We start from the raw sequence: 20719 nt of genomic DNA, 5'->3' as shown, positions 1-20719 counted from the left end.
AGGCCGTTCACATTACCAATTATATGAGACTTGTATGCGATCTCCAATATGAACGGAAAACGACCCAAAAGTGTCCCGCGTGCGCAAATTGACACGTAATAAGCACATCTACGTAATACGTAAACAAAAAAAAAAAAGCGCACTCTTCATGTTTAATGATTTCTTTTTTTGTTTGTTTAATTATCTGGTTAGTGTTAAAGTGTGAGGTCTCGTGTGTGTTTGTTTCTGAACTGAAATGAAAACGTGTAGCCTGGTAACGAGGGTTGACTCCTAAATGTCTCTCTAATTTCTATATAAGTGCACTACATGTTACTAGGAAGTAATGGATTTTTAAACTCTATATAGTGCACTCGAGCTTCAGTAGGCAGTCATTTGGGATACGGCCGCTGTATTACCAAACTCTTAATTCAGGCTTAATAATTTGCACATATTTATTTCGTCACATTAATAAACTTTTTCTACATTTTTATAAATATTTATTTAGATTGTTTATAGCCAGCTGAATTCTGCAACTTCTCTCAGCGCTGGCTCAAGGTGCAGAAACACCAGTGCAGTTTGCTATGGAGATGAGGCGAGACCTGGCGATGTGGTTTTTGTGGCGGCGGCGGCACTCGCACAATAATCTGATTAATGTGGGCAGCAGACTAATGAGACCGAAGGTGTCAAATTACTGGAAATTTCCAGAACAATCTTATCTTGTAATACAAGATGGTTTAAGTTATAAATCAGTTATAGAAACTGTTTTATTTAATCAGGCTAACAGATCAACATCCAGGTCCCTACCAAATCCACCATTAGCTTGATCAAGTCTATAAAAGTCTATTTAAATTCTGAAAACTGTACAAATGTTGTTTTCCACCAAAGAGGCGGGATTAGCCAACGCAGAATAGTGACGTTTGTCTCTTGTTGATGACGTGTAGGTCGCATGAATGCGACCTGTCCGGTCAGACTGCAGTCGCATGTGAAAATATCGGATATGCATCGGAATTAGGACCACATATCCAAGCGGCCTGGGTCGCATGTGAAAAAAATCGGATCTGTGTCGTTCAGATTGTCAATAACAAATCGGAGGGGCAAAAAAATCAGATATGGGTCATTTCAGGGTGCAGTCTGAACGTAGTCATAAATACATTCAGTCGGTAAACAGGAAGTTGATATGCGACAGACCTGAAAACGGTATACATGGTATAGAACCCCAAACTGAAGTTTGGTACCAAGTGGCTATGATTTGTAGTTGCTGAGAAAAAGGGGGTTTCGGATGGACAGAAATGCGGAGGAGATATGGACAGAGATAAGGGTTGTTTTACAATCAGGGTACAAAGTTTGTGTCACAGGGGTCCAAAATTCAAATTGATTCAAACTGGTTCTTGTACCAGTTTTTAAGTGAAGGACAAGTTAAAGAACAGATTTCAGGTAATTTTTTGACATATGTGTGTATGGTAGTTTTGTGTAATCTGCTATAAGATGAAGATTAAGTGTCGCTTTAAGCAGGGCTGGGAGAAACAAATGAAGTGATTCTCAGAGAGGACTTTTTTTTTTTTGACAATTCAGAATCCACTACTTCCATAGTGCTTTTAAATATAAGGCTGTAAGCTTTGTGTTGTGTTAGTTGTCTCTAATATTTATGTCCCAATATCTTGACCACATTTTAGGATGAAAATCATTTTAGATATGTTATTTTATATTGAAAAATTAGCTGTCTCGGAGAGGACTTTTTTTTGGACACAATTACAGACTAATTTGATCAAAATAGTCTGAAAACTTACTGGCATTCAACATTAAAACTTAGCTACTGTATGTTTCCAATGATATGGAACCAAATGTGTGTTTTATGGTATAAAGAACGATGTAAGCGCATCCCTTTTGGAGCTACCTGTGGTCAAAAAAGCACTTTTTCTAAATGACACGAGTAATTTTGCTAAATATGACATATTGCCATACATTCAAAAATAACGTTATCACCAAATTGTTTTTTGCATGGTAAATAGAGCTATCACAGGGCTACGATAAACAACCAAGTTTATTTAGTCAAGCCTTTCGATATTGAAGATAATGTGTTAAATGTGATTTTTAGCTTGCGTACCCTGATTTTAAAACAACCCATAAACCAGTAGACCCCCCCAGAGCAGGGGTATAAATAATTAGGCCAAATTAACTAAATTTTCCAGGCCTCTCATTAGAATTGTACTGTACGTCCTCTCTTATTTCTCATCCGATTTCAGTTCTGATGGATGTTTGGGGTAGAGCTTCTCTTGAGGAACAAAACTTGTTCGTTTGTTGAGTTTCCTGTTGTAAACAATCTGTTTACAACTTTATTTTCAGTTAAATCACATCTCCTCCCACAGTTCAATAGATTCCAATTGACTGTTTTATTTGACAGAACCAGACCTTCTGCACAACACTTGGTCATTGTATTGGCAATTGTTCGCGAACAAATTAGTAATTAGGCCACCTTAACACACTTTCTTCTGACTAGAATTGTACCTCCTCTCATTTATCATGTGAATTCAGTTCTGATCGATGTTTTGGGTCGATCTTCCCTCGGGGAACAAAATTGAGTCCTTTGTTGATTTTCCGGGTGAAAACAAACAATTTGTCCTGGAGGTTGGTCCTCCCTCACATGGTCACATTTCAGTTCTGTTTGATGTTTTGGTCGTCATGGGTGTTTTGATGGCAGGCCAGATGAGCTACTACGTCCTTGACGTTCTTTATCTATTTGGGTTACATTTAATTTAGTGGAACATCTGCGAAAGTTTCCGTTCTCACTTCCACTATTGAGGTATTTCACCCACGTGACCAAGTCACGTGACGCAGCCATTTTGGACGGCACGCTTAAGTCCTTCAGTGCAAGGCGGTACGAGATGGTGGAGACCTTTGCACATTTTAACAAGAAAGTAAGCTGTGATTCGTGTTAAATTGGATCTGTCTTTTATCACAAACACTGTACCCAGCCTTGGTATGGAGCCCTGTTTATTTATTTCTGTTTCCTGTTTCTTTCTAGCCTCTGTTATTGCGTTTTATGTCTGATGTCTGCTACATGCAACCCTAGACAAATTAACACTGCCTTGTTTCATTGCTCAGATGGGTTAACAAACAATGACCCGTTTACTTTTTGCTATATATTTTATCAAAATTGCGTTAACTGATAAACTAAACTGAAATGAAATGATCACTGCAAAGTCTGGAGTACTCTGTTGGCTCCCAATCCTGTCTCTTCACAGCTGCAATCCATTTGGCCCTCTTGTCTGGGTCAGTAGGAAACCGGTAGTGATGTGTCGGTCGCGAACGATTCGGTTCAAAGAGCCGGCTCTTTGAAGTGAACGACGGGAGCCGGCTCTTCGGTGGGAGCCGAATTAGTTTTTTGTCCTTAGGTGCCTCAGAGAGAGAGACTTTCACAAAAAAAGTTGCTGTCCGATTGCGTCTTTGTGTTGTCTATTACCATTCAAAGGAAAAAAGTAGCATGGTGTACGCCTACTTTTTTTGGTTGATGTCACTCACAGCTGCGAAAATACGAAAATTGGTGTAATGCTTAAAGCTGTGGAGCGCAGGGGAGAGGAGTCTGTGAGGCACCTGAGGAGGGGAAAATCAGCTGTGTATTTTATATTGGTAATATAACACAGTTTTGCATTATGTTTGTGAGAAAATAATTTATTAATTGGTACGTAAGTTTTATTTCTATAGCTAGAACATTGTTACACTGCTATACTTTACAAAGCTTTACAATGGCTACAAAAACTAAAAAATAAAATGGAAAACATCCTATTGATAAAATATAAATAATGTAATTAATTAACTAGTTAATTGCAGCAATTAAATCAAAAATAAAATCTCAGGAGCCGTTTGGGAGCCGAAAGAGCCGGCTCCTTATAGTAAGAAGAGCCAAAAGAGCCGGCTCCCGAAAAAGAGCCGAAATTCCCATCACTAGAAACGGGTAAAAGGAGCGTCCTGCACGCTGTCCCTGTCTGTTGTGGCAGCCCACAGCACAACAAGCAAACACCATGGTTATTTATAGAGTGCTTACTGACAAATTAATCTATTCTAGGTGTCTGCAATACGTTTTTTTTTTCAAGCTGGTTCTCCCTCTCTGTCTGCAGCGTTAGTATGTAGCTTGACGTTCAAAATGGTGGACACCGGGGCGTCACGTGACCCTGTGACGTCAGGTGAAATACCTCAATAGCAGCTGTGGTTTCCTGACTTTCTTATGAAGTCCATTCCATTGACAATAGGCTATTTATTTTATAGAGGAATTGCACTGTTACCGGTATGTACGGAAGCCGAGAGAGGCCCTTCATATAATCCTTTTTTTTTTTTTTTTATTCACCTTGTTATCCCGAGATAACGACATAATTAATTCAGGATCTCGAGAAAACAAAACCGTTATTCCGTGATCTTGAGAAAACAAAATTTCATGATCTCGAGTAAACAGCTGAGAAATGGTTCATTCAGGTGCGCCAAGAGACTTGTGATATGCTGACTTTGGGGCTATTTCTCATTCTGTATAGACGCAACTTTGGTCATTAGAATGTCTGGAATAATCGATCACCTAAGATTCAAGATTCAATAGTTTACTGCCATGTCAACACAGTTGATAGGAATTTGTTTTGGCACATCCCCAACATCAAATATACAACCCCGATTCCAAAAAAGTTGGGACAAAGTACAAATTGTAAATAAAAACAGAATGCAATAATTTACAAATCTCAAAAACTGATATTGTATTCACAATAGAACATAGAGAACATATCAAATGTCGAAAGTGAGACATTTTGAAATTTCATGCCAAATATTGGCTCATTTGAAATTTCATGACAGCAACACATCTCAAAAAAGTTGGGACAGGGGCAATAAGAGGCTGGAAAAGTTAAAGGTACAAAAAAGGAACAGCTGGAGGACCAAATTGCAACTCATTAGGTCAATTGGCAATAGATCATTAACATGACTGGGTATAAAAAGAGCATCTTGGAGTGGCAGCGGCTCTCAGAAGTAAAGATGGGAAGAGGATCACCAATCCCCCTAATTCTGCGCCGACAAATAGTGGAGCAATATCAGAAAGGAGTTCGACAGTGTAAAATTGCAAAGAGTTTGAACATATCACCTACAGTGCATAATATCATCAAAAGATTCAGAGAATCTGGAAGAATCTCTGTGCGTAAGGGTCAAGGCTGGAAAACCATACTGGGTGCCCGTGATCTTCGGGCCTATAGACGGCACTGCATCACATACAGGCATGCTTCTGTATTGGAAATCACAAAATGGGCTCAGGAATATTTCCAGAGAACATTATCTGTGAACACAATTCACCGTGCCATCCACCGTTGCCAGCTAAAACTCTATAGTTCAAAGAAGAAGCCGTATCTAAACATGATCCAGAAGCGCAGACGTCTTCTCTGGGCCAAGGCTCATTTAAAATGGACTGTGGCAAAGTGGAAAACTGTTCTGTGGTCAGACGAATCAAAATTTGAAGTTCTTTATGGAAATCAGGGACGCCGTGTCATTCGGACTAAAGAGGAGAAGGACGACCCAAGTTGTTATCAGCGCTCAGTTCAGAAGCCTGCATCTCTGATGGTATGGGGTTGCATTAGTGCGTGTGGTATGGGCAGCTTACACATCTGGAAAGACACCATCAATGCTGAAAGGTATATCCAGGTTCTAGAGCAACATATGCTCCCATCCAGACGACGTCTCTTTCAGGGAAGACCTTGCATTTTCCAACATGACAATGCCAAACCACATACTGCATCAATTACAGCATCATGGCTGCGTAGAAGAAGGGTCCGGGTACTGAACTGGCCAGCCTGCAGTCCAGATCTTTCACCCATAGAAAACATTTGGCACATCATAAAACGGAAGATACGACAAAAAAGACCTAAGACAGTTGAGCAACTAGAATCCTACATTAGACAAGAATGGGTTAACATTCCTATCCCTAAACTTGAGCAACTTGTCTCCTCAGTCCCCAGACGTTTACAGACTGTTGTAAAGAGAAAAGGGGATGTCTCACAGTGGGAAACATGGCCTTGTGCCAACTTTTTTGAGATGTGTTGTTGTCATGAAATTTAAAATCACCTAATTTTTCTCTTTAAATGAGACATTTTCTCAGTTTAAACATTTGATGTGTCATCTATGTTCTATTCTGAATCAAATATGGAATTTTGAAACTTCCACATCATTGCATTCCGTTTTTATTTACAATTTGTACTTTGTCCCAACTTTTTTGGAATCGGGGTTGTATATGAAAAAAAAAGAAAAAAAACCCCAAAAAACAGAACACATACCTAAGGGCAGACAGCCATGGGTAAAACAGACAAAGACAGTGAACAGTAGTGGGGTACCCAGTAGTCATTGGACAGCAATAATGGCTAAAAATAAGTTGCATTTAAAGTTGCATGATAAAGTGCATCTTAGAGTGTTCCAGTGGTAAAGTGCATACCATGCATATAGAGTGCTACATATCACGGCAGTCAGAGAAGGTTCAGATGTCTGATGACTAGTGGATATGTGCTATCCCTAAACCGTGATGCTGAGGTTCTCAAACTTCTATATCTCCTTCCTGATGGGAGGAGATTAAAAAGATGGTGTGCTGGGTGGGAGGGGTCAACTATGATATTTTTCTTGCCTTTCTAATTAACCGCGATGAAAAGAGGGAGGAAAGTGAGGGGAGGTTGGCGCCTAGGATTTTGGATGCTCTGCGTACAACCCTTTCCAGCCTTGTCTTGTTCCATGAGGTGGTGTTACCGAACCAGACAAGGATGGACAATGTGAGAACACTTTCAATTGTAGCTCTGTAAAAATGAAATCATGGCTGTCTGACTGACTTTAAACTTCCTGAGCTGCCGCAGGAAGTGAAGTCGCTGATGGGCTTTGCTGATCTTGATGTTGGTGTTAAGGTCCCATGATGAGGATTCATGAATAGTAGCCCCAAGGAACTGGAAGTGAGTGACCCTCTCCACCTCCACCCCCTTGATAGAGAGAGTGGAGAGGGGGCCAGAGGTTTTCCTAAAGTCAACGACCAGTTCCTTAGTCTTAGAGATGTTAAAGGGATAGTTCGGGATTTTTGACATGAATCTGTATGGCATCCCCATCAATAGTGTCGTGCAAACACACGGACTTACCCCGACAGCATCCTGTGAGTCCAGTTCTTGTCCAGTTTTGGTCCAGACGAAAGTAGTCCGGCAAGTTTGTGGGGGTCACGAAAGTAAAACGTTTTTCGTCTCAAAACAGTATGTGTTCAAAAGAGTGATATATTTGCATCACAAAACCGTTGCCAAATAAAAAGTCAGACCTCGAAATCGCTTGGCACTATTTTCTCTCCCTCGGTATCACTGTGCGCTGCCGCCAGGTGACAGCCACGGCTGTTTCATTCATTGTTTACTAGTGATGGGAATTTCGGCTCTTCTTACTATAAGGAGCCGGCTCTTTTGGAAGATTTTTTATAATTATTTCTCATGACTTGTACATTCACATCGAGTACACATATCAATGCAAATTAACACGAAGGGATTTACTAGACCAGTTTATATCTGGAACTATTTTCAGCCACAGCACAGGCAAAGCACCGCTGCAGGCGCAAAGACACCGCGCAGCGCCTGAACACGGGTGGGCAGCGCCTGAACACGGGTGGGCAGCGCCTGAAAACCCGTTTTCAGGTGCTGCACGGTGTCTTTGCGCCTTCCTTTTCCTACCTATTCCTTTAATTGCTGCAATTAACTAGTTAATTCTGATTCTATGGCCCAATCCCAATTCTAATTTCTACCCCTACCCCTCCCCCTTGGCCCTTCCCCTTGAAACTGAGCTACAAGGGATAGGGCTTGAAATTCAACCCTTACATATTGGGATAGCCCTTCAACGATCGCATACGTCATCGCGTACCTCCGTCAGCGTTTACGTTAGCAAAACGCGAACAAATGCGTCATTGGCTGCGACCAGCCGCTACAGTCAGAGCCAGAACCAGAAATCTCTGCTGGCAGGGTGTGATTTGTTAACTAACACCACTGAATGGGATATCTTTGGCGCTTCGTGCACCACATCCGACAGAATGAGGTGTCAGAACACTCATGTAAACAATAAAAGCGAGAATAACAGAACAAAACGTACGCAGTCAAGCAACCGAAAACAATACTCACTCCCAAAGCTTTTTAGCAGCAGCTTGGATTTCAGAAATCGCTGCTCATTCTCAGCTCGAAAGCGAATCAAGCGGCGTGTTTCCTCTGGATAACAACTTAAAACATGTAAATAATGGAGAAAATACATTTATGACAATCTTTCGCCGCGGGAACCGCCATCTTTCTGAAATCCGCATGAAATCTCGCTGAAATCCGCATGGCATTGTGGGAAATCACTCAAACCCCTTCGTTCGGAGTCAGCTCCAGGAAAATCTCCGTTTGGAGGGGTACAGAAGCCCTACCCCTTCCCCTACCCGTTAACTGGGATTGGGATACCCCTACCCCTTCACGTGAACGCGCAAAATGGAGGGGAAGGGCCAAGGGGTTGGTCCAAGGGGTGAAATGGGATTCGGCCTATTTCTCCTCTCAGTTATAATCTGTCCTGCTTTTGAAAAGATCCTCTCTGGGGGGACAGATGCTGCCACTATACACATCCTCCGTGCCATCACGTGTGTAAGCCGTGGATAGAGTGCAGCCTTGGTCTCCCACCAGCTTAGTGGGTCTGCGTTTCGCTGTCACCTGGCGGCAGCGCGCAGTGATAAGAAGGGAGAGAAAATAGTGCCAAGCGATTTCGAGGTCTGACTTTTTATTTGGCAACAGTTTTGTGATGCAAATATATCACTCTTTTGAACACATACTGTTTTGAGACGAAAAACGTTTCACTTTCGTGACCCCAACAAACTTGCCGGACTACTTTCGTCTGGACCAGAACTGGACTCACAGGATGCTGTCGGGGGTAAGTCAGTGTGTTTGCACGACACTATTGATGGGGATGCCATACAGATTCATGTCAAAAATCCCGAACTATCCCTTTAAGAATCAGGTTGTTCCTATCACACCAACCCACCAGCTCGTCCACTTCCCTGCGGTAGTCAGATTCATCCTTGTTTGTGATGAGGCCAACAACTCATGTATCGTCTGCAAACTTGTACAACAAAACTGAATTGGAGTGAGACTGACAGAAATGTGTGTATAGGGAGTACAATAGAGAAGATAAGACACAACCTTGTGGTGCGCCGATGTTTAGGAGCATGGGCTGTGAAAAGCAGTCACCAATTCTAACAACCTGCTTTCTATCACACAGAAAATTAAAAATCCATCTACAAAGTGATGTACTGACACCCAGCTCTTGCAGAGTGTTAATCAACTTTACAGGTACAATGGTGTTGAATGCAGAGCTAAAATCAACAAAGAGAACACGGGCATATATACACATTTCGATTCCAGATGTTGGAGGATGGAGTGCAAACAGAGGGATACTGCATCATCCACGCTTCTATTTGTTCTGTAGGCAAATTGCTGGGGGTCTAAGGTAATGCTGGACAGGTGCTTACAAACCAGGCGCTCAAAGATTTCCATAATGACAGATGTTAGGGCAACAGGCCTATAGTCATTAAGACAAGTGATTTTATGTTTCTTTGGGACTGGGATAAATCACAGCAGATTTGAAACAGGCAGGCACAATAGCAAGTTGGAGAGACCAGTTGAAAATACAAGTGAGGACAGGGGTGAGTTGGTCAGCACAGTGTCTAAGTGTAGCAGACGCCACACCATCAGGCCCAGATGCCTTCCTGGCGCAACAAAATTCTGACGTCATGTTCAAAAACGGTGGGTGGAGGGCCACCTTGTTCTTTGTAACAGGGGGCAGGCAGCTGAACACCGTCGTCAAAGCGGCAGTAAAATTTATTAAGCTCATCAGGGAGGGCTGGGTCGCTGACTGGAGCATGATGCTTTGTTTTAAAGTCAGTGATGTCCTGCAGCCCTTGCCAGACACCTTTAATCATTTGCCTGTAATTTTTTTTTCAAGTTTAGCTTTATAGGAAGCTTTGGCATTCACCACAGCTCGCTGAAAATCGTATTTCAATTTTTTGTAATTAGTCATGTCACCACATTTGAAGGCAGAGTGTTTCTTCCTACAGAGCAGTCTTAGTTCATTATTAAACCAGGGCTTACTGTTATTAAAGACAGTCACAGTTCTCACAGGAATGCAGACACTCTCACAGAATTGGATGTAGGCTGTGACGGTATCAGTGAAGGAATCAGGGCTTTGAACCGGTTCAAGGAACGAAAACCGGGAACTTTTTCTATTTCACATGGAACAGAAACAAAACCAGAAACTTTATTATTTTTTTATGTTCCGGAACAGAAACGCTTATTAAAAATAATGGTAACCGGTTAATACCGGTTTTTATTTCGTTCCTCAAAGTTTCCGTAGCCTACAAATAAAAAAGTCATTCTTCTCCTGCACAAGTTTCTATGACCCGCTGGGGTTCACTTCCTGTGTGACGTTCGCTGACTGAATGGAGAGAGCGGGAGGGTGGACTACTATCACGTCTCCCTTACTGAGTGTCTGAGCAAAGAAGAGCCTGAACGTTGCAACCTCCCTATTGGCTGTTTGTAAAAATGTATCAGTTGTTGCCCCTCCCACGGGAATCATCGCGGGCTCGAGAGACGAGACCTGACGAGTTAGTCCGTTGGTAGCAGAACAAAATGTCTGGACACAAATCGGGTTTTCAGAAAAGGAAAGAAAATAAACGGAGGGTCGAAAATACAAAAAAGGAGGCAGAAAATGCAGAACGAGTTTTAAGGTAGGACAAATGGTTACTTTTCTGAGGCAGCCCGCCGTGGCTGCCTGCAGGCTTATTTATTATAGCCCATTTAGTTAAAATAGTTGATATAAAATGTTTATAGTTATAGTTATGTGATGGTTGTCCTGATTTAGACTGGTGTTTTTTTTTTTGGGGGGGGGTTGCGCGATGTTGCACCCGGGTCCAGATTAGGGCAGAACCAGCCCTGGCTACATTTCAGGTGTAGTGTGTTTTATGTATGTATGTACTTGCATAGATGTGTACTTGGTCTTCCAATATGGCGACTACCGAAATCTCGCAGCGCGGTGACGTCATGCGGTAGCCCTCTATAGGGCCTGACTAGCCTTTGGTAACACACTAAACAAATTATCTTTCATTTTTGGCACTTTTTCTGTTTGTGTAGATGGGAAGACATACTGAGAATCCAAATCGCCAACATTTGAAATAATAATTGTTTTGAATTATTTCTTGTCTTATTTAATGAAGGTTGTAATAGAATTAGCCTACATTTGGCTTAAGCTGGATGAGACAGAGACACAATTTTATAGCCATTTGTTAAACAGCTGACAGGGAACGTAATGAACCGTTCCGGGAACGAAATTTTTTTGTTCTAACCGGTTTGGGAACGTCTATTTAATGGTGGAACCCAAAACCGGAAACGTTAAAATTCTGTTTCTGTTCAGAACGAACCAATAGGAAAAAAATTCTGGTTCAAAGCCCTGGAAGGAATCAATATTATCCTGGCCGTCAGACCAGAAGTTGCTCCAAACAGTGGAGTCCAAGCAGTCTTGTAATGTTTCTATGGCCTGTGGGGACCAGCACTTCAAGTGTTTGACAGTTGGTTTTGATACCTTCAGTTTTTGACGGTATTTGGGAATCAAGAGAATAGAGTTGTGGTCGGACTTACCCAGGGGGCCCTGGCCACAGCATGAAAAGCCTCGGGAATTGGAGAACAACACTGATCCAGTGTTTTATCCAACCTGGTGGCGATGTGGATGTGGGGTTTGTATCTGGGTAAGACTTTTTTTCAGGGTGACGTGGTTAAAATCACCCAGCGCGATCATAGCCGCATCTGGGTTGCTGTTTTCCACCTTCATTATATGATCCGCCAGTTGTTGCAAGGCAGAGGGCGCAGAGGCGTCGGGAGGGATGTAAACAATGATCAGGACAACGGCAGAGAATTCTCTTGGAGAGTAGAAGGGCTTGCACATCACCGTGAGAGACTCCAACTCTGGGGTGCAGGTTTGTGACAAGATCTTGTAGTCAGTACACCAGTTGCTGTTGATGTAGCAGCCAACACCACCCCCGCGTTGTTTCAGTGAATTTGTGGTGCGATCTGCACGATGAAAAGAGAAGCCGGGTAGTTGTAGCGAAGAGTCTGGGAAACTTCCATCGAGCCAGGTTTCAGTTAGGCAGATAGCAGCAGCATCCCTGAAGTCTCTCTGTGAGAGGGTGAGCAAGGAAAGTTCATCCATTTTATTCACCAGGGAGCGGACGTTGGAGAGAACCAAGCTTGGAAGAGCCGGGCGGTGGATGCGGCGCCGTAGCCGGACAAGTGTGCCGCCTCTCGCACCTCGCTTCCAGAATTGCTTTTGCCGCTCCCTGTGTTGCTGAAAGTCCAGTGGGAGATCAGGCCGAAAAGTGGGCATGTTGTCACGGATATGAAGTAGAGCAAATCTGTCATACTGGACAATGCCAGAACTGGGATCCAGGAACAAACAAAATAACGCAAGACAAACAAACAAAACAGGGAGTAATGCCGAGTCGCCATAGAACGGCGCCATGACGTCACATGACCAAATCCATCATACGTATGGCCTAATAAGGCAATATTTTGATCTGACCCACAGGGGGCGCAGCTCTGCTAGAAATCTCAGCTGTTTTCTTGAGATCTCAAATTAGTTGTGTTGTTTTCTCGAGATCCTGAATTAATTATGGCGTTATCTCGGGATAACAAGGTGAATACAAAAAAACGAAGATTATATGAAGGGCCTCTCTCAGCTTCCGTAGTTCTCATCTCATCTCATTATCTGTAGCCGCTTTATCCTGTTCTACAGGGTCGCAGGCAAGCTGGAGCCTATCCCAGCTGACTACGGGCGAAAGGCGGGGTACACCCTGGACAAGTCGCCAGGTCATCACAGGGCTGACACAAACACAGACAACCATTCACACTCACATTCACACCTACGGTCAATTTAGAGTCACCAGTTAACCTAACCTGCATGTCTTTGGACTGTGGGGGAAACCGGAGCACCCGGAGGAAACCCACGCGGACACGGGGAGAACATGCAAACTCCACACAGAAAGGCCCTCGCCGGCCACGGGGCTCGAACCCGGACCTTCTTGCTGTGAGGCGACAGCGCTAACCACTACACCACCGTGCTGCCGCTTCCGTAGTTATGGTGAGTAAATATTACACTGGAAATACTAGAATAAAGAAAAGCTGTGGTGTGTAAGTTGTGTTAATGGTTATTTATTTAAATGTGTTATAGTGCTTCAAAACATTAAAAACTGGTTAATTTAAAATTTAGGAGTATGGGATTGGTATCAGTGTGTGTGTGTGTGTGTAATATATATATATATATATATATATATATATATATATCGTACAGTACCATCTCTAATGTAAATCTCAGACAAGGTCCTTATTACTCTATTATCAGGTGTCAAGATCTGTAAACTGCTCATCTTGTTAATACGTTTTACAATTATGTTCTGATGAAATCTAAAGTGATGGCCTGAGACATCCTTTGCTAGTGAATGGAACTTAAGGGGTTAAAAAGCTGTAATGCAACAGGATAGCGAATGTATGTGCAAGAACTTTCACATGTATACTCATTCAAATACTCATAATACTCCGAATACTCATTCTGGACCTTTGGAGGCACAGTTACCCCCAGCCCATCCTCCGGCCACACACACAATGGCGTCCACTTTCTGGTCTCCCAGCAGCCGAGCCATATCTGACGTCACCTGCATAAAACACAGCACGTCAGATCAAAACCAGTCGGACTCCGGGTGTTCAAGAACCATTAATTAAACATGAATCAGCAATTAATTATATGACAGATCACAATATTCTTTACACCATACTAGTATCATAGTCACTTTGGCACACAATAATAAACTAACAGGAATACTGCACGTCAATGATATTACATTTATTACAAGTTATTATTTCCCTATACAGTAATAGTGTGCCATGAAGTGTTTTACTCCTCTTATACCACAGTAATTATTAAATTAAAGAATGCTAAACATTTGTGGAACATATGTGAAAGTTTGTCATCACTTACACTATAGCAGAAGTGGTTTCCTTACTTTCTTATAAAGTCCAGAACAAAAAAAAAAAAAAAAAAAAAAAAAAAGCAGCTTTTCCCTACATCCTCTGACCGTAAGACTTTCCCATGATGCAAAACTTCAAGTTGCAGCTTTACTTCTGATTGTAACAAAGCACGAACACCGGAGACTCCTTCCATAAATGCAAAATAAACATCTCCTTACAGAAAACTAAACAATATTAACAATTATTATACATATGGGCCACTTTTTCCATGGAATAAAAACGTGTCCTATTCCCCTCTAGTGGGTTTATCGATGGCATGCAATATTGTTATCATATCGCTTATCCTCCATGTATTACGCCACTCTCCCCAATGGAGAATGGGCGTGCAATATTGTTATAATATTGCATGTTATCAAGACAACACGACGTCACACTTTGGAGCTCGTGTGAAGATCCAATGGCAAAACTCTTCTGCTGCGCATGCGCACAATCATTTCTTTGTCGGCCGGGGGGGAAGAGAGAGAAAGAAAGACAAGGCTAATCCAGTGCTACTGTAGATTTTAAAGCACTAAAAAAAAAAAAAACGAAAACTGAAACTAAAGACACCCAAAAGGCTACCAAAACTTCTTTACATATTCTTCATGCATATTTACAAGAGAAAAACAGACCAATGGACATTGAAAAACTGGAAAAGGGAGCAATAACGGAAACATTGTCAAAGTTCTACTTGGAGGTGAGGAAAAGTGACGGAGACTTTTACAAGAGGACTTCACTCAGCAAAGCCCTTTTGTTTTGAACAACTGCAATGTAGCAATCAACTACGACCAAAAGTAACTTTGAAGTCGAACTGTTAACCTGGATATACGTTGGGTTGCTGTTCAGGCTTTTTGGACTTGTACTATTTTTATTGCTAGAACTTTGTACATGTACATTGGATTGACAGAACACTGAATTACATTCGATCAGAATCAGCATTCAATATTGGTAAGCCCCGTTCTTAACTTTTTGTAAAATCTATAATTGTTCCATCGAATGTGTATGTATAATAATCATCATATTGGCTGGCTTTTTTCATGGTATATCAGATATATTCCATTCAGCTACTCGTTTTCGACTCGTTCAATATCATGCTAGCTGAATGGAATATATCTGATATACCACTCAACGCCAGCCAGTATTATTTATTTATTATCCATACAGGACATTTTTTCGATGGAATAAAAGTGTGTTATATTCCCTTCTACCGGGTTTCATTCGTTTGGTTCGATAGCATGCAATATTGTTAGCATATCGCTTATCCTACATGTATTACGTCACTCGAGTCGACCCGATGGAGAATGAGTGTTGAATATGGTTTACGATATTGCATGATTGTCAAGACAACATGGCGTCACATGTTGGAGATGTTAAACTCCTGCGCGAGCGAGCGAGCGTCTGTGACAATTTGTAAATGAACATGACCGCTAGGTTTGCTTTGTTAAATACGGAAGATTTTGAGAGAATTTTGAAAGAGAAAGATGCGTTGAACACCCGAAAGGAATATGTATAATAATAATACTGAATCATTAGTTTTCTTTTGTTTCAGACATGTAAAAGTTTTTTCCTTTACCTGACATGTTTCGACGGTGTACAGTAACTTCCGTCTTCATCAGAGGGTCACCCGGATGTTGGTGTGTGACGTGCCTTTATAATCAGCTGATGTTACGGAGGTGTGACCTCCCTGTCAATATTGACAGGTTGGTCACACCTCCCACTGTCAGTGTTGCCCTCTCAGGATGGCGCTCCAGGTGTGGGAGAGCATGTACGCCCCCTCATCCCTGTTTATTGTTCTTGGGCTATGCTTTCTGATTTCTATTGACTCCTTAATCCAACGGTGGTATCTGTTGTTCTCTTGTATGATTTGAGCATTGTCCCAGTCCATTATATGATTTTCCCTTCTGCAGTGGTCTGTTATTGCTGATTTGAGGTTCTCTTGCATGGCTTTATCTTTTATTGCTCTTGTTTGTCTCGGTTCTGTTTCTTTTTCACATTCCTTTTTTCGTGTACTAAAGCTCCTTCCTGTCTCCCCAATGTAGGTTTTGTTGCATGACTGGCATGGTATTTCATATATGACATTGCATTTATTGTGTTGGTCGATTTTGTCCTTAGGGTGAACTAGTAGCTGTCGTTAGCCTGGCAAGCCAGACTAAATGTGAATATTTAGTCTGGCCTCGATCCGTAGACATTTCCGAAGCAGGTAGGAGGAACAACCCGCTGTCTTTCAAACTGTCTCTGTGCGTATAGGCCAATCAGCCCAACAGTGACTGTGACGTAGTCAGAGCGACAGAAAGCAGTGGGGGAGGCCTTGAAATAAATTTTTCAAAATGCGTATTAATTAATAAACAGGTTCTAGATATTAAGAAGTTTGGAGATAATGACCACAAGTTTGGAGTCTGTACCACATACACTCATTTTTTTCCCCCCAAGTGTTTAAGGGTTTGCTTAAACTGTTTTTGAAAGTTTTTATTTAGTGGTGTTTGGTGAAATAATTTCCCTTAAATTTAAAATAACGGGAAAATAAGAAACAATCAAAAAGTAATGTTTCAAAGCTGTTTATTAATTCTTCGTACTGCACAAACTAGCCCCATCCTTTTGGCTACGAGCGGAGCCAGCTGGTAGATCAGACTTTTGCCATAGCCGGTCGGCAAAACAGCGAAAACGTCCTTCTTGAAAAGGAATGAGCGGAGAGCCTCTTCCTGCTCATGTTTCAACGAAAACTCCAAGTCTAATTCTTCTAAAACTGATTCCAAAGCGGAGTCAAACTAGCGCTGTTCACTAGCCGTAGCCATCTTTCCTGCTGTGCTTTCTCCAGCGTCGCGCAGCTTTGCCGTCACTCCTGCAAAAGCCCGCCCAAAGAATCCAAACAAAAACCTTGCGTTGTGATTGGCGGGCACGATCTGATGCCCGGGGTGTTTTTGTTGATATGATGCGAGGCTAGACCCACTCGTAGGCAAAAATATTTTTGGCCGCTAGGCGGGTGGGTCTAGTTTACTAGGCTAAGCTGTCGTAGTTTGGTGTGTGGTTTCACGGGTGTTTGTATGTTGTGTTTTTTCATGGCTCTTTGGATTCGTTCTGTAACTCCTCCGACATACGGTAGAGTCACTACTGCTTTGCTTTCCTGTTTTTGGGTTGTCTGTTTTCTTCCTTTTTTCGTCTGTGTCTTTTCTTTTGTTGTGCGCCTTTGTGTATGGCCCATGGTGGATATTGACATGTGATCAAAGCTTGCCGTACGTGTTGTTCTTCAGTTGCGCGTTCTGTGGGATCGGTTATGATCAACACTGACAGCGGGAGGTGTGACCGACCTGTCAATATTGACAGGGAGGTCACACCTCCGTAACATCAGCTGATTATAAAGGCATGTCACACACCAACATCCGGGTGACCCTCTGATGAAGACGGAAGTTACACTGTCGAAACATGTCAGGTAAAGGAAAAAACTTTTACATGTCTGAAACAAAAGAAAACTAATTATTTGATTTAATAAGACGACAATGAACGCAACATATCTAATAATAATAATGGCTAGCTTTTTTTCCATTGTATATCAGATATATTCCATTCAGCTACTTGTCTCTGACTCATTCAATATCATGCTAGCTGAATGGAATATATCTGATATACCACTCAACGCCAGCCAATATTCTTTAAATATTCTTCATTAAATAACAATACACAGGCTTTCGTATAAACGGGGGAACAGGGGCGCTGCGCCCTCTTACTCTCGGCGTGCGCCCCCTTACCGACTCCGTGAAAACATCCCAGCAACACTACGTGACAATGTGTCTGATCATCAAATATGTTATAATTGCTCCAAAAATATTCCAATCATAGTAGATACACCGCCAGACGGTGCAAAAACAATCCGAATTGGCGTTTTCCAGACTGAGGCGCCATGTTGTTTAGTTGTTTACTTGTCGCGGCTGCTCTCGCGAGATTTGACATGGGTTACATACAAGGTCAGCTGACTTGTAGAGCGAGATTTCTCGAGACTGAATGACCTTTCACCCACCGGCGCGGGAGCTTTTGACAGAAGTAGTTCGCGAATTGTTTTTGTTGACACTTGGGCATTTAAAGATGTCATCCTGCGGCACGAAGCGGAAGAAAGCCAAAGACTTTCCGGGGCAGAAGATGATTACTTCTTTCTTTTTCAATGTTGACAGACAATTTGTTACAATTTCCCTCTCAGCCTCAGAATGTCCCATTGGAGCATTTTTCAAAGGCTTTGCACGGCGCGGGGGGGGACGACAACCGGCACCATCTCCCCCCCCCCGCTTCGCTCCCTCGCCATGGTGAGCGCCCTCATACTAAATTTTTCTAGAAAAAACCCTGATACATACAATATTTGAAACTTATTCTTATCAGCCTTGGATTACATAGAGCGTCCTGCAATGCAGCAAGAACTACCATCAGAAATGCTGTTATAGAAGATTAAACATCGTTGACCAGCCAGAATCAAACATTTGACAGCACTATGGAATTAGGAGTGTTTCCACTTCCTCTTCCAAAGACAGCAAAAGTTCAGCTGTTTTTAAAGACCTATTGTATACGGTACATCAAATGACCAAAGGTTTGCAGACACCTGACTATCACACCTATCTGTCCTTGTTGAACATCCCTTTCAAGATATTTCGTCCCCCTTTGCTGTTATAATAACCTCCACTCTTCTGGGAAGGCTTTCCACTTGATTTTGGAGCATGGCTATGGGGGTTTATGATCATCTGACAAGTTCAAGAGCATTACTGAGGTCAAGTACTGATGTTGGGTGAGGAGGCCTGGGGTGCAGTCGGTATTCCAGCTCACACCAAAAGGGGTTCAAGTTAGGGCTCTGTACAGGTCACTCAAGCTCTTCCAGCCCATACTTGGCAAACTATGTCTTTATGGAGTTTGCTTTGTGCACATGGGCGTTGTCATGCTGGAACAGGTTTGGGCCTCATATACCCCTTTTCCACCAAATCAGTTCCAGGGCTGGTTCGGGGCCAGTGCTGGTGCTGGTTCACAACTCGTTCAACTTGCGAGCCAGCTGAGAACCAGTTTGCTTTTCCATAGCTCGCGGTGCTAAGGGAAGCCACGTCATTACATCGCTGTATACGTCAGTTACGTCGCTACGTTTGCATAAACCTTGGCGCGAATATCGAAGCAAAAACAACACGGAAGAAGCAGCAGCAGCAGCAACAACAATAATAATAAATGACTTCGCGTTTGTACAGCTGCTGCTTCTCGTCGCTTAAAAATGGCGATCTTTCGCGGTCTTGTTATTGTTGTTGGTCTTAACAACTCCGCCCCCCCGCGGACATAAGCGGTTCTTTCCTCTGGCCCAGCAGAGAGTTGGTGCTAGCCTGGAACCGTTTTTTCTGACCCCAGAGCCAGTTCTTTGTCAGGTGAAACAGAAAACCCGGTTCCAAACTAAGCACTGGCCCCGAACCAGCCCTGGGAACTGCTTTGGTGGAAAAGGGGCATTAGTTCCAGTGAAGGGGAAATTATAATGCTACGGCATACAAAGACATTCTAGACAAACATGTGCTTCCAAGTTTGTAGCAACAGTTTGGGGGAAAGAACCACATATGGGTGTGATGATCAGGTGGTGTTCACATACTTTTGGCTATATAGCGTAGTCCTGCAGGGGGGAAAAAAAAAAAATCCAATAGTGGATTTTTCAGCTCGATCAAGATCCATTTCATTGAAAATTCTGCTTCATAATAACATCATGACATTCTGATAACAGCTTCAACCATGACATAAATTTGGGGAGATCAAGTTTTAATACCAGGACATACTGATTACAATTTATTCCACCCAGTAGGCTTGACTCGCTGTCTTGCGTATAAACGATGACATATCAGTTTACCAGGCAAACAAGAGAGGCAAATCTGTTTGCATGGATTTACAAGGACGTCATTGTGTGTCCTCCATCAGGACTCATTATATAAGGGGATGAATGATGTCTATGGCAGACAATGGATTGGATGATGAAAATGGATAGGGCTTGGTGGATGTCAATATGCGGCTGTGTGAGGAAATTGCCTCGGCTGTACGGGTACGGAAAATAAATGGCGTTTCCGTGGTAGCTGATGTGTAATAAGCCATTACGTTGGAACAGATGGGATAAAGGCACATGATGCTCTCCTCCTACAGACGCCAAGGGCAGGAATTAATTTCAGAGGTTGAAAAATTTTAGAAATGAAAACAAAAGGATTTGTTTTGGGTGAATGTAGTAGAATATACAAGTGCTAAAGTGGATTTAAGACTTTTTTCTGTAATTATTCAAGTTATTTTGTAGAAACTACATACGAAGGCGGACAGCATTGTCGACTACCTTCTTTCAAACCAAATTACATTCGCAATCTCCACGTTTTGCAAATGAATGACGTTAACCATATGTTAACCATTTTTGTTGATTGTTTAGAAACAGCAGACAGTCCACTGAACTTGGTTCATGTCAATTACAGCTTCACCATTTGTATAAAATGGCACCCAAGACTATCGGAAAGAAATCAGATTTTCTTCATACACGTGTGTGTGCGCATCTCCTTTCCAAAAGCTTAGCCATTTCAATGATCATGACTTATTATATGGCGCGTCCACCATACCAGTCTCGGTCCCAGTGGATTAACTGTTACTATAGAAAAGACAATGTACCAGAACCA

At 42.3% G+C, this 20719-nt stretch overlaps 1 protein-coding gene across 1 annotated transcript in view; it reads right to left on the bottom strand.

Annotated features, from left to right (window-relative positions):
• The window catches only part of qdpra (quinoid dihydropteridine reductase a), a 55488-nt gene that overhangs the window by 21835 nt on the left and 12934 nt on the right, over nt 1–20719 (bottom strand). Inside the window, exon 3 of the mRNA XM_060926838.1 lies at nt 13627–13723. Coding sequence (XP_060782821.1) covers nt 13627–13723 — 97 coding nt within the window. The remainder of the gene's footprint in view (nt 1–13626; nt 13724–20719) is intronic.

The sequence above is a fragment of the Neoarius graeffei genome, chromosome 8 (genome assembly GCF_027579695.1).
Source record: "Neoarius graeffei isolate fNeoGra1 chromosome 8, fNeoGra1.pri, whole genome shotgun sequence".
NCBI classification, from domain to species: domain Eukaryota; kingdom Metazoa; phylum Chordata; class Actinopteri; order Siluriformes; family Ariidae; genus Neoarius; species Neoarius graeffei.
This window is presented reverse-complemented; position numbering and strand designations above follow the sequence as displayed.